The sequence below is a fragment of the Solanum verrucosum genome, unplaced genomic scaffold, assembly GCF_900185275.1.
Source record: "Solanum verrucosum unplaced genomic scaffold, falcon-dt-bn FXZP01001088.1, whole genome shotgun sequence".
Taxonomy (NCBI): domain Eukaryota; kingdom Viridiplantae; phylum Streptophyta; class Magnoliopsida; order Solanales; family Solanaceae; genus Solanum; species Solanum verrucosum.
This window is the reverse complement of record NW_026019802.1, coordinates 46951-62904: the sequence shown is the minus strand read 5'-3', so window position 1 is coordinate 62904 and position 15954 is coordinate 46951. Positions and strand designations below refer to the sequence as shown.

General features: G+C 30.7%; 2 protein-coding genes across 2 annotated transcripts; both read right to left on the bottom strand.

Annotated features, from left to right (window-relative positions):
- Nucleotides 1–1020: 1020 nt before the first annotated feature.
- On the bottom strand, nt 1021–2076 carry LOC125812748 (adenylate isopentenyltransferase 3, chloroplastic-like). Its single transcript, XM_049492248.1, has 3 exons — nt 1911–2076; nt 1567–1820; nt 1021–1206 (listed from the first exon to the last, which is right to left on the bottom strand). Exons 1-3 carry the CDS (start codon nt 2074–2076, stop codon nt 1021–1023), a joined length of 606 nt encoding a protein of 201 aa, XP_049348205.1.
- Nucleotides 2077–3426: 1350 nt separating this feature from the next.
- Nucleotides 3427–14426, bottom strand: LOC125812650 (adenylate isopentenyltransferase 5, chloroplastic-like). The gene is made up of 5 exons (XM_049492170.1): nt 14261–14426; nt 12019–12273; nt 9613–9867; nt 3974–4030; nt 3427–3818 (listed from the first exon to the last, which is right to left on the bottom strand). The coding sequence occupies exons 1-5, from the start codon at nt 14424–14426 to the stop codon at nt 3427–3429; spliced, it is 1125 nt and encodes a 374-aa protein (XP_049348127.1).
- Between the last annotated feature and the right edge of the window lie 1528 nt (nt 14427–15954).

Below are 15954 nucleotides of genomic sequence, written 5' to 3'. Positions count from 1 at the left end.
TCAATGACTTTTGAAAAATGTATAGATATGTCAACTGGAATTTTAGTAATGACAAGCAAATAATTTTAGGATAAAGTTATCAAATGTACATTATTTGGATATCGCATATAACTGGGCATTTATAGTATAAATGTGATTATGAACTTATGAATTGGAATATACCAAAAAAATTTAAAAAAATCATATATTTTAGGATAAGAATAATTCTTGTAAAATACCTACAAATACGTCAACTTGAATTTGGGTGATTAGGCTTAAATAATTTTAGGATGAAGTTTCTAGATGCACATTGTTATGAGATCACATACAAGATTGACGAAAATATGGATTTCAAAAGGATTGTACAAAGAACTCAATAATATTTCTCAAGGAATACACGTAAGTGATAATGCGTCAATTCATACACTATTTAACAACACGTCATAAGTGCTAAGTCTAATTCAATTAGAAGGGAAGGAACAATTATCGATAACTATTTCAATTAGAATTATTTATACTTACTTGTGCAACATGTAATAATAGATAAATGTTTTATTGAATTAAGCTTCCATCATCGTGATTGAATTAGGTAGAATATATTTCCTTAAATGATCCTTACCGATAGATTGCAAATTTATTTTTTTCTCCTCTTTGTCTATGTAACAATTTTAAATTTGGAGTTAAGAATTTTATTCTTTAAAATTCCTTAAGGTTATAATCTTCTCAAACATTTATAGTCATTTATTTTTTCATTCTATTACCTTGACAGTAAGAATGATCTCATGTAATTGTGTAAATACGTATTTCTATTAATATATATTAAATATCAAAGACTTGAACTGGGATTTGGACTTGGCGCTTGGGCTTGGATCGCACCTTAAAATAAATATTTTTATAAAGCTTAAATATTTACTCTATGAATAACAAAGTTTTTACAGACAAGAATAGTATATATATGTTGTTCGATACAAACTGTACAAAATAGGTCAAAAATTAAAGTGACCAAGAGACAAAATAACACAAGATAGAGATAATGATAGTTTATGTACACTCAATACTAATATTGTGATCATCATTTTTGAGAAATCTTTTAACAATATCTAGGCATGGTTGCAAAACAGTATTCCTCCATGCTTCGTCAACAGCTTCTTTTCCATCTTCTTCGAAAACGTCATTAGCAATAATATGATGCACCGGCCACATTTTCTCATTTATTAATCGTTGAATCTTCTCAAGTTGGTTACAAATTAATTTACGAGTATTGTGCTTGATACTTGAAATTGAAGCTTGAAGAATCATTTTCTTTGATTCATCATCTCCGTCTATATTTTTTTTTCCCTTGAATATTTGGGCAATTCAGGGACACCAATGGACCGTCGGATTCCTTTAGGGTAATCTGCATCTGGGATGAAAATTTGCTGCACCTCATCCACTAGCCCTGTATGCAATATAAATTTAAGAATAGTTTTATTTAGGTGAACATATATTTGAAAACCAAAAGTATTATTAAGAAAACTATAGAAGAAAAGTTTTAGTTAGAGACATTATTAGATTTTGATTTCTATATAAAATAACTACAAAAAATACCTGCATTGACCATTTCATCAACCCTCGTGTCAACTCACGGTTCAAGACTGATTGCTCTACATCAATCCAAATAAAGCAACTGTTATACTTGTATTTGAACATGAACACAGGGTCATCCATAAATTTTTCAATATACGAATTTGACCCTCCAACAATAATTGGAACACATTGAGTCTTCAAACAATTTTCTATGTAGACAATGTACTTCACACAGAAATCTTCGCCCGTGAAGTTGGAATCTGGCTCAATTTCACCTAAAAATTTGTGAAACAAAATAACTGTCAATTAATATTCACATTAAAATAAAGGAATCACAAAAGAATGCCTTTTTCAAATATGTTTACCTAGCAAATAGTGTCGTACACCTTGTTTCTCACCGTGTGTGATCTTGTTGGTCACGATTTCAAGTCCCTTAAATACTTGCATTTTGTCCGAGTTGATTATTTCTCCTCGAAAATGGGTGGCAAGGTCATCAGAGAGACGAGATTTTCCCGTGCCTGTTACTCCCATTATGAACACCACTTTCTACTTCTTGTTGTTGTTGATGAAAGTATTCATTTTAGCTACACATAAAATAAAATTATAATAATAATTAGTTTAAAATAGTAAATAATCTCATGATAACCACTCATGCATACTCTCATACATCAAAAAATCTTATAAATATAAAGTTAATAAGTAGAAACCTTTCTTGAGATGTAAAAAACTATGCAAAATAATATATTTTTCTTGATGGTGGTTATGAAAGAGATTGCATTGAGCATTTATAGTAAAATGTATTTGTGGACTTTTCAATTATCATACCATATTCAGAAATATTGATACCTTTTAGGATAAGATCAATGACTTTTGAAAAATGTATAGATATGTCAATTGGAATTTTAGTAATGACAAGCAAATAATTTTAGGATAAAGTTATCAAATGTACATTATTTGGAGATCACATATAACTGGGCATTTATAGTACAAATGTGATTTTGAACTTGTGAATTGGTATATACCAAATTATTTTTAAAAAAATCATATTATTTACATGAACAATAAATCTTGTAAAAAACCTACAAATACGTCAGCTTGAATTTGGGTGATTAGGCTTATATAATTTTAGGATGAAGTTTCTAGATGCACATTGTTATGAGATCACATACAAGATTGACGAAAACATGGATTTCAAAAGGATTGTACAAAGAACTCAATAATATTTCTCAAGTAATACACGTAAGTGATAATGCGTCAATTCATACACTATTTAACAACATGTCATGAGTGCTAAGTCTAATTCAATTAGAAGGGAAGGAACAATTATCGATAACTATTTCAATTAGAATTATTGATATTTACTTGTGCAGCATGTAATAATAGATAAATGTTTTATTGAATTAAGCTTCCATCATCGTGATTGAATTAGGTAGAATATATTTCCTTAAATGATCCTTACCGATAGATTGCAAATTTATTATTTTCTCTTCTTTGTCTATGTAACAATTTTAAATTTGGAGTTAAGAATTTTATTCTTTCAAATTCTTTAAGGTTATAATCTTCTCAAACATTTATAGTCATTTATTTTTTCATTCTATTACCTTGACAGTAAGAATGATCTCATGTAATTGTGTAAGTACGTATTTATATTAATATATATTAAATATCAAAGACTTGAACTTGGATTTGGACTTGGCGCTTGGGCTTGGATCGGAACTTAAAATAAATATTTTTATAAAGCTTAAATATTTACTCTATGAATAAGAATGTTTTTACAGACAAGAATAGTATATATATGTTGTTTGATACAAACTATACAAAATAGGTCAAAGATTAAAGTGACCAAGAGACAAAATAACACAAGATATGGATAATGATAGTTTATGTACACTCAATACTAATATTGTGATCATCATTTTTGAGAAATCTTTTAACAATATCTAGGCATGGTTGCAAAACAGTATTCCTCCATTCTTCGTCAACAGCTTCTTTTCCATCTTCTTCGAAAACGTCAGTAGCAATAATATGATGCACTGGCCACATTTTCTCATTTATTAATCGTTGAATCTTCTCAAGTTGGTTACAAATTAATTTACGAGTATTGTGCTTGATACTTGAAATTGAAGCTTGAAGAATCATCTTCTTCGATTCATCATCTTCGTCCATATTTTTTTCTTCCCTTAAATATTTGGCCATTTCAGGGACACCAATGGACCGTCGGATTCCTTTGGTGTAATCTGCATCTGGGATGAAAATTTGCCGCACCTCATCCACTAGCCTTGTATGCAACATAAATTTAAGAATAGTTTTATTTAGGTTAACATATATTTGAAAACCAAAAGTATTATTAAGAAAACTATATAAGAAAAGTTTTAGTTAGAGTCATTATTATATTTTGATTTTTATATAAAATAACTACAAAAAATACCTGCATTGACCATTTCATCAACCCTCGTGTCAACTCTACGGTTCAAGACTGATTGCTCTACATCAATCCAAATAAAGCAACTGTCATACTTATATTTGAACATGAACACAGGGTCTTCCACAAGTTTTTCAATATACAAATTTGACCCTCCAACAATAATTGGAACACATTGAGTCTTCAAAAAATTTTCTATGTAGACAATGGACTTCACACAGAAATCTTCGGCTGTGAAGTTGGATTCTGGCTCAATTTCACCAAAAAATGTAATGACCCTAAAGGTCATTTTTGGAAATTTTCAGAAAATGATCGTTTTACCCCTCCCGATAGTTGCCCCGAGTCCTAATTGTTGTATTTTCGAAGTTGGGCTGAAGGAAAATTGATGAAAAATTGAGTGTTTGGAAAGTTGAGTTTTTAAGAGTTAAAGTTTGGTTAAAAGTGTTATTTCGTGTCATTTGGAGTTTCGAGACTCGAATCGGATTTCCGTCGATTCCAGCAGTTGTAGAATGTCGAAACGGGTCTATAAGAACTTACGGAGTCGAATTTGGAGTTAAAACGAAGATTTGAGGTCCTAAGTTGCTAAAATTGTGAAATTTTGATCAATAGTTGACTTTGGTCAAGAAACGAGGTTCCGGTGCTCGAAATGGAATTCCGTGGGCACCGTTGGATTCAGGGGGTGATTCTAAGTCTAGAATGAGTCTTGGTTGAATTTTTAGAGTCCCCGAGTGCGTTTCGAGTTTTTGAGCCTAAAGTTAGTTTCTTGACGCCTTATCGGATACCGGGTCAAGGAGACCTCGAATTCAAATTCCGACGATTTCATTGAGTCCATAATGTCATTTTCAAGCTAGTAACATATTTGGTTTGTGTTCGGGAAGTGCCAAATGAGTTTTGGGTGAGCTTTTAAGCTTCTTGGATGCTTTGACACTATTTCAGCAAATTGTGACAACTAAAGGGTTCATTATTAGTTTTAAAGGTCAAAAAGTTATTTCGAAGGTTCTGAAATTTTGAGCATGAATTATAGGACTTATCTGCAAATTTTGGTGCATTTTCGCTAACCCGAGATTATACTTTTATCGCAAATAAGAAATAATTGTTTACCGAGTAGAAATGATATTTGACTGGGCAAACGAGCATGAAATTGAGCTCCGATTGAACGAGCAAGTCCGTATCATTATTTAAGACCTTTACAAAAAATAATCGGGTCATTTCACTATCGTATGAGGAAATTACGGTCTTTTTAGTGAAAGATTAACTGCTGTTTTTCTGGTGCATAACAGTCATATACTGTTATAAAAATCTCAGACTATGTTCATTTGGTATTTTGAGCATATCGGGAGTTCTAGAGATCGGAATGGAGTGATTCTTACGGGTTTCTTCTTGAATTAATATGAGGGTTAGTATTCAATCTTCAATTCGACATTTTCTCATAATTTCTTTATCTGGTTTTTTTTTCCTATCCGTATACCTCTTGGGAAAAATTGGGGTTTTATCGATTTGGACTCCCTTTTTGATGAAAAAGGTATATTTACGATCCTTATGTTATGGGTAAACTGATTTTAACATAAAATTATTGATTCATCGATTATTTTCATCATATTAACCACGTACAATTTGGACTTTCCCGGTAAAGTTAAAGTTTGATAAATTGAGAATTTCAAGGTCGATCTTAACTCCGTTTTTGATGAAATTTCATATTTGAACTTATCTAAGCATGGGTAAGATGTTTTTCAAGAGATATTTCATTTTCGAGTCGGGGTTTCGGATCCGAATATTTTAGGCTTCTTAAAGAACGTGAATTTTCCTTCAAATTGAGTTTGTGAATTGATTTCAACTCCGTTTTCAAATTGGTTTTCACCATTAGCTTCCAAATACTTTAAGGATCATTTTACATCAAAAAATTTCAGATTTGGGTATCGTTTTCCGGTATGAGACTTTTGGACCGTTTTGCCCTTTTTCCCTAAATTTCTTGATTTTGGTGTCATTGGACTCGAATTGTGATTGTGAATAATTGTTTGAATAGATTATCGTGATCCGGATTCTACTCGGAAAGAAAAGGCTCAAGTCAAGTAACTTTTGGAGTTCGTTTTAAGGCAAGTGGCTTCCAAACTTTGTAAAACTCTTAGACTACGCATGACTACTTTCCTAATTGCGTTGGGGAGTAATGGGGATTGAGGATGGATTTTATTTGTTGATTGAAATTGTTGTAAATGAAAGATGGGGAATAAAACGAGCTAAATGTGTTATATGTGACTTGAATTTGTTGAATAAGTCATGTGATAACCGATATTGAGGGGATAGAAGAGCATGGGTAGGCTATGATTGATACAGACAATGATGTTGAGACAAATGATGTGTAATACTATGATGTGGTTGTGATTGAGACAGGTGATGTGTAATTCTATGATGTGGTCGTAATATGGTTGTGATTGAGACAGGTGATGTGTAATACTATGATGTGGTCGTGATATGGTTGTGATTGAGACAGATGATGTGTAATACTATGATGTGATCGTGATATGATTGTGATTGATGACATGTGCATATTCATTATTCATCCCATGTGTGAACTATCTGTTGCATGAATTCTAAGACACTGATATGAGGATGGATGGATATGAGACACAGTTGAGACTAGCTTCGGCTAGAGATATATGAGATGGACTAGCTCCGGCTAGCGATTTGGATGCCGATGGGATCTGGTTCCGGCGGTGATACATGGTCCATGTGTGGCCCCCATGGGTTCTGATTTGAGTATTCAGCGCGGACTGATTACGTCAACAGATGTGTATCGTAGGACAGACATGCATCACGACTACATGACATCATTATTGCATTTTGCATCGCATTTGCCTTATCTTTGTCTGTGATGTGTGGATTGTATCGGTTTACCCTTCTTATGTGGAATTTGATCTATTTGCTCTTATTTGTTGATCTGAGGTTGATGAGGATATACTGTTGGTTCTGGTTGTTGAATATGATCTGTTTAGTATAGGTTGGTTGGTTTGCTACTAGATTGAAGTTTCGGTGGTTCGGCTGGGATTGAAAGGAGTTGTTTGTAGCTGCTAGTTTTGCTTAGTTTAGAGTTACTTGCGAGTACCTGTGGTTTTCGGTACTCACCCTTGCTTCTACACAATTGTGTAGGTTGACAGCTCTCTCAGATTCGACTTAGTAGTTTCTTTAGCAGATTTAGCTTCGGGACATACTCGAGAGGTAGCGGTTCATTCCAGACGTACCCTTGAGTTATCTTTACTTTCAGTTTTGTTCTATTCGAGAACTATACTCTGAGACTTGTATATTTTTATTCGAATTCTGTATTTAGAGGTTTATACATGTGACAACCAAATTCTGGGTAGTGTTGAGTCTTAATTAAAGTCTTCCGCTTATTTATTATATTTTATTCTCGTATTTCTACTTCTCTATCGTTGTGGTTGGGTTAGGCTGACATGTCCGGTGGGAAATGGACACGTGCCATCACATTTGGATTTGGGGTGTCACAAAAAATTTGTGAAACAAAATAATTGTCAATTAATATTCACATAAAAATAAAGGAATCACAAAAGAATGTCTTTTTCAAATATGTTAACCTAGCAAATAGTGTCGTACACATTGTTTCTCACCGTGTGTGATCTTGTTGGTCACGATTTCAAGTCCCTTAAATACTTAAATTTTGTCCGAGTTGATTATTACTCCTCGAAAATGGTTGGCAAGGTCAACAGAGAGACGAGATTTTCCCGTGCCTGTTGCTCCCATTATGAACACCACTTTCTTGTTGTTATTGTTGTTGATGAAAGTATTCATTTTAGCTACACATAAAATAAAATTGTAATAATAATTAGTTTAAAATAGTAAATAATCTCATAAAAACCACTCATGCATACACTCATACATTAAAAAATCTTATAAATATAAAGTTAATAAGTAGAAACCTTGCTTGAGATGTAAAAAACTATGCAAAATAATATATTTTTCTTGATGGTGTTTATGAAAGAGATTGCATTGAGCATTTATAGTAAAATGTATTTGTGGACTAATTAATTATCATACCATATTCAGAAATATTGATATCTTTTAGAATAAGATCAATGACTTCAGAAAAATGTATAGATATGTGAACTAGAATTTTAGTAATGACAAGCAAATAATTGTAGGATAAAGTTATCAAATGTACATTATTTGGAGATCGCATATAACTGGGCATTTATAGTATAAATTTGATTATGAACTTATGAATTGGTATATACAAATTTAAAAAAAAAATCATATCTTTTAGGTTAAGAATAATTCTTGTAAAAAACCAACAAATACGTCAGCTTGAATTTGGGTGATTAAGCTTAAATAATTTTAGGATGAAGTTTCTAGATGCACATTGTTATGAGATCACATACAAGATTGACGAAAATATAGATTTCAACAGGATTGTACAAAGAACTCAATAATATTTCTCAAGGAATACACGTAAGTGATAATGCGTCAATTCATACACTATTTAACAGCACGTCATAAGTGCTAAGTCTAATTCAATTAGAAGGGAAGGAACAATTATTGATAACTATTTCAATTAGAAATATTTATATTTACTTGTGCAACATGTAATAATAGATAAATGTTTTATTGAATTAAGCTTCCATCATCGTGATTGAATTAGGTAGAATATATTTCCTTAAATGATCCTTACCGATAGATTGCAAATTTATTATTTTCTCTTCTTTGTCTCTGTAACAATTTTAAATTTGGAGTTAAGAATTTTATTCTTTAAAATTCTTTAAGGTAATAATCTTCTAAAACATTTATAGTCATTTATTTTTTCACTCTATTACCTTGACAATAAGAATGATCTTATGTAATTGTGTAAGTACGTATTTATATTAATATATATTAAATATCAAAGACTTGAACTTGGATTTGGACTTGGCGCTTGGGCTTGGATCGGACCTTAAAATAAATATTTTATAAAGCTTAAATATTTACTCTATAAATAACTAAGTTTTTACAGACAAGAATAGTATATATATGTTGTTCGATACAAACTGTACAAAATAGGTCAAAAATTAAAGTGACCAAGAGACAAAATAACACAAGATAGAGATAATGATAGTTTATGTACACTCAATACTAATATTGTGATCATCATTTTTGAGAAATCTTTTAACAATATCTAGGCATGGTTGCAAAACATTATTCCTCCATACTTCGTCAACAGCTTTTTTTCCATCCTCTTCGAAAACGTCAGTAACAATAATATGATGCACCGGCCACATTTTCTCATTTATTAATCGTTGAATCTCCTAAAGTTGTTTACAAATTAATTTACGAGTATTGTGCTTGATACTAGAAATTGAAGCTTGAAGAATCATCTTCTTTGATTCATCATCTCCGTCTATATTTTGTTTTCCCTTAAATATTTGGCCATTTAAGGGACACCAATGGACCGTCGGATTTCTTTGGTGTAATGTTCATCTCGGATGAAAATTGGCCGCACCTCATCCACCAGCCCTGCATGCAACATAAATTTTAGAATAGTTTTATTTAGGTGAACATATATTTGAAAACCAAAAGTATTATTAAGAAAACTATATAAGAAAAGTTTTAGTTAGAGTAATTATTATATTTTGATTTTTATATAAAATAACTACAAAAAATACCTGCATTGACCATTTCATCAAACCTCGTGTCAACTCTACTGTTCAAGACTGATTGCTCTACATCAATCCAAATAAAGAAACTGTCATACTTATATTTGAACATGAACACAGGGTCTTCCACAAGTTTTTCAATATACGAATTTGATCCTCCAACAATAATTGGGACACATTGAGTCTTCAAAAAATTTTCTATGTAGACAATGGACTTCACACAGAAATCTTTGACCGTGAAGTTGGAATATGGCTCAATTTGACCTAAAAATTTGTGAAACAAAATAACTATCAATTAATATTCACATTAAAATAAAGGAATCACAAAAGAATGTCTCTTTCAAATATGTTTACCTAGCAAATAGTGTCGTACACCTTGTTTCTCAGCGTGTGTGATCTTGTTGGTCACGATTTCAAGTCCCTTAAATACTTGCATTTTGTCCGAGTTGATTATTTCTCCTCAAAAATGGGTGGCAAGGTCAACAGAGAGACGAGATTTTCCCGTGCTTGTTGCTCCCATTATGAACACCACTTTCTTCTTGTTGTTGTTGTTGATGAAAGTATTCATTTTAGCTACACATAAAATAAAATTATAATAATAATTAGTTTAAAATAGTAAATAATCTCATGAAAACCACTCATGCATACACTCATACATTAAAAAATTTTATAAATATAAAGTTAATAAGTAGAAACCTTGCTTGAGATGTAAAAAACTATGCAAAATAATATATTTTTCTTGATGGTGGTTATGAAAGAGATTGCATTGAGCATTTATAGTAAAATGTATTTGTGGACTTATTAATTATCATACCATATTCAGAAATATTGAAATCTTTTAGGATAAGATCAATGCCTTTTGAAATATGTATAGATATATCAACTGGAATTTTAGTAATGACAAGCAAATAATTTTAGGATAAAGTTATCAAATGTACATTATTTGGAGATCGCATATAAGTGGGCATTTATAGTATAAATGTGATTATGAACTTATGAATTGGAATATACCAAAAAAATTTTAAAAAATCATATATTTTAGGTTAAGAATAATTCTTGTAAAAAACCTACAAATACGTCAGCTTGAATTTGGGTGATTAGGCTTAAATAATTTTAGGATGAAGTTTCTAGATGCACATTGTTATGAGATCACATACAAGATTGACGAAAATATGGATTTCAAAAGGATTGTACAAAGAACTCAATAATATTTCTCAAGGAATACACGTAAGTGATAATGCGTCAATTGATACACTATTTAACAACACGTCATAAGTGCTAAGTCTAATTCAATTAGAAGGGAAGGAACAATTATCGATAACTATTTCAATTAGAATTATTTATATTTACTTGTGCAACATGTAATAATAGATAAATATTTTATTGAATTAATCTTCCATCATCGTGATTGAATTAGGTAGAATATATTTCCTTAAATGATCCTTACCGATAGATTGCAAATTTATTATTTTCTCTTCTTTGTCTATGTAACAATTTTAAATTTGGAGTTAAGAATTTTATTCTTTAAAATTCTTTAAGGTTATAATCTTCTCAAACATTTATAGTCATTTATTTTTTCACTCTATTACCTTGACAGTAAGAATGATCTCATGTAATTGTGTAAGTACGTATTTATATTAATATATATTAAATATCAAAGACTTGAACTTGGATTTGGACTTGGCGCTTGGGTTTGGATCAGACCTTAAAATAAATATTTTTATAAAGCTTAAATATTTACTCTAAAAATAACAAAGTTTTTACAAACAAGAATAGTGTATATATGTTGTTCGATACAAACTGTACAAAATAGGTTAAAAGTTAAAGTAACCAAGAGACAAAATAACACAAGATAGAGATAATGATAGTTTATGTACACTCAATACTAATATTGTGATCATCATTTTTGAGAAATCTTTTAACAATATCTAGGCATGGTTGCAAAACAGTATTCCTTCATGCTTCGTCTACAGCTTCTTTTCCATCTTCTTCGAAAACGTCAGTAGCATTAATATGATGCACCGGCCACATTTTCTCATTTATTAATCGTTGAATCTTCTAAAGTTCGTTACAAATTAATTTACGAGTATTGTGCCTGATACTTGAAATTGAAGCTTGAAGAATCATCTTCTTTGATTCATCATCTCCGTCTATATTTTGTTTTCCCTTAAATATTTGGCCATTTCAGGGACACCAATGGACCGTCAGATTTCTTTGGTGTAATGTGCCTCTGGGATGAAAATTGGCCGCACCTCATTCACCAGCCCTGCATGCAACATAAATTTAAGAATAGTTTTATTTAGGTGAACATATATTTGAAAACCAAAAGTATTATTAAGAAAACTATATAAGAAAAGTTTTAGTTAGAGTCATTATTATATTTTGATTTTTATATAAAATAACTACAAAAAATACCTGCACTGACCATTTCATCAACCCTCGTGTCAACTCTACGGTTCAAGACTGATTGCTCTACATCAATCCAAATAAAGCAACTGTCACACTTATATTTGAACATGAACACAGGGTCTTCCAAAAGTTTTTCAAAATAAGAATTTGACCCTCCAACAATATTTCGAACACATTGAGTCTTCAAAAAAATTTCTATGTAGACAATGGCCTTCAAACAGAAATCTTCAGCCGTGAAATTGGAATCTGGCTCAATTTCACCTAAAAATTTGTGAAACAAAATAACTGTCAATTAATATTCACATTAAAATAAAGGAATCACAAAAGAATGTCTCTTTCAAATTTGTTTACCTAGCAAATAATGTCGTACCCCTTGTTTCTCAGCATGTGTGATCTTGTTGGTCACGATTTCAAGTCCCTTAAATACTTGCATTTTGTCCGAGTTGATTATTTCTCCTCAAAAATGGGTGGTAAGGTCAACAGAGAGACGAGATTTTCCCGTGCTTGTTGCTCCCATTATGAACACCACTTTCTTCTTCTTGTTGTTGTTGATGAAAGTATTCATTTTAGCTACACATAAAATAAAATTATAATAATAATTAGTATAAAATAGTAAATAATCTCATGAAAACCACTCATGCATACACTCATACATTAAAAAATTTTATAAATATAAAGTTAATAAGTAGAAACCTTGCTTGAGATGTAAAAAACTATGCAAAATAATATATTTTTCATGATGGTGGTTATGAAAGAGACTGCATTGAGCAGTTATAGTAAAATGTATTTGTGGACTTATTAATTATCATACCATATTCAGAAATACTGATATCTTTTAGGATAAGATCAATGACTTTTGAAAAATGTATAGAAATGTCAACTGGAATTTTAGTAATGACAAGCAAATAATTTTGGGATAAAGTTATCAAATGTACATTATTTGGAGATCGCATATAACTGGGCATTTATAGTAGAAATGTGATTATGAACTTATGAATTGGTATATACCAAATTATTTTTAAAAAAATCATATCTTTTACATGAACAATAAATCTTGTAAAAAACCTACAAATACGTCAGCTTGAATTTGGGTGATTAGGCTTAAATAATTTTAGGATGAAGTTTCTAGATGCACATTGTTATTAGATCACATACAAGATTGACAAAAATATGGATTTCAAAAGGATTGTACAAAGAACTCAATAATATTTCTCAAGGAATACACGTAAGTGATAATGCGTCAATTGATACACTATTTAACAACACGTCATAAGTGCTAAGTCTAATTCAATTAGAAGGGAAGGAACAATTATTGATAACTATTTCAATTAGAATTATTTATATTTACTTGTGCAACATGTAATAATAGATAAATGTTTTATTGAATTAAGCTTCCATCATCGTGATTGAATTAGGTAGAATATATTTCCTTAAATGATCCTTACCGATAGATTGCAAATTTATTATTTTCTCTTCTTTGTCTATGTAACAATTTTAAATTTGGAGTTAAGAATTTTATTCTTTAAAATTCTTTAAGGTTATAATCTTGTCAAAAATTTATAGTTATTTATTTTTTCACTCTATTACCTTGACAGTAAGAATGATCTCATGTAATTGTGTAAGTACGTATTTATATTAATATATATTAAATATCAAAGACTTGAACTTGGATTTGGACTTGGCGCTTGGATTTTGATCGGACCTTAAAATAAATATTTTTATAAAGCTTCAATATTTACTCTAAAAATAACAAAGTTTTTACAGACAAGAATAGTATATATATGTTGTTTGATACAAACTGTACAAAATAGGTTAAAAATTAAAGTGACCAAGAGACAAAATAACACAAGATAGAGATAATGATAGTTTATGTACACTCAATACTAATATTGTGATCATCATTTTTGAGAAATCTTTTAACAATATCTATGCATGGTTGCAAAACACTATTCCTCCATGCTATACATCAATCCAAATAAAGCAACTGTCATACTTAGATTTGAACATGAACACAGGGTCTTCCACAAGTTTTTCAATAAACGAATTTGACCCTCCAACAATTATTCGAACACATTGAGTCTTCAAAATTTTTCTATGTATACAATGAACTTCAAACATAAATCTTCGGCCGTGAAGTTGGAATATGGGTCAATTTCACCTAAAAATTTGTGAAACAAAATAACTGTCAATTAATATTCACATTAAAATAAAGGAATCACAAAAGAATGTCTTTTTCAAATATGTTTACCTAGCAAATAGTGTCGTACACCTTGTTTCTCACCGTGTGTGATCTTGTTGGTCACGATTTCAAGTCCCTTAAATACTTGCATTTTGTCCGAGTTGATTATTTCTCCTCGAAAATCGGTGGCAAGGTCAACAGAGAGACGAGATTTTCCCGTGCCTGGTGCTCCCATTATGAACACCACTTTCTTCTTCTTGTTGTTGTTGATGAAAGTATTCATTTTAGCTACACATAAAATAAAATTATAATAACAATTAGTTTAAAATAGTAAATAATCTCATGAAAACCACTCATGCATACACTCATACATTAAAAAATATTATAAATATAAAGTTAATAAGTAGAAACCTTGCTTGAGATGTAATAAACTATGCAAAATAATATATTTTTCTTGATGGTGGTTATGAAAGAGATTGCATTGAGCATTTATAGTAAAATGTATTTGTGGACTTATTAATTATCATACCATATTCAGAAATACTGATATCTTTTAGGATAAGATCAATGACTTTTGAAAAATGTATAGATATGTCAACTGGAATTTTATTAATGACAAGTAAATAATTTTACGATAAAGTTATCAAATGTATATTATTTGGAGATCGCATATAACTGGGCATTTATAGTATAAATATAATTATGAACTTATGAATTGGTATATACCAAATTTTTTTAAAAAATCATATCTTTTAGGTTAAGAATAATTCTTGTAAAAAACCTACAAATACTTCAACTTGATTTTGGGTGATTAGGCTTAAATAATTTTAGGATGAAGTTTCTAGATGCACATTGTTATGAGATCACATACAAGATTGACGAAAATATGGATTTCAAAAGGATTGTACAAAGAACTCAATAATATTTCTCAAGGAATACACGTAAGTGATAATGCGTCAATTCATACACTATTTAACAACACGTCATAAATGCTAAGTTTAATTTATTAATCGTTGAATCTTGTCAAGTTGGTTACAAATTAATATACGAGTATTATGCTTGATACTTGAAATTGAAGCTTGACGAATGTAATGACCCGGATCCGAAAGTTCATTTTTGATAATATTGTATAGTCATTTAACAATAGTAAATTAATTTACGGGTAATTTATTTATTATTAAGTGGTTAATGGGCCAAGTCCATAACTTAATACCCTATACCACTTGACCCTGGAATAAGTTAAAGAAGATGTTTATTTTTAATGGTATCACAAGCCATTGCGCCTAAAATCCACCGCCGAAAAAAGACAATTACGACTCAGGTAAAAATCCATCTGTTCTACCTAATCTTATATTATGTATGTGGATTGTTTATTATTATTATTGTTATTATTGGATGATTGGAGGAAGCTAATAACACCAATAAATTTAGTTATCACGTAGAGGTTTGGAAAAAAATAGACTATGTTACGGATTGAAGTTTTGGTTGAATAAAATAAGGCTAATGGAGGATTAATTGTGGGATAATTGTGATTGGTGGGGTAGATAGAGGTCATCATCCTCTTTATTTGAAATTATATTGTGCGCATGCATTGACATGAGATTGAGTATAAGTTGGGCACGTGGAGATCGTCCGTGCTGGGGATGGTGAGATGTTAAGATTATAATTTGGGCACGTGGAAATCGTCCGTGCGGAATTTTTTTGATTTATGATAGTGCATCGAGATCGTCCGTACAGACACGTGGAGATCGTCTGTGTCGGTA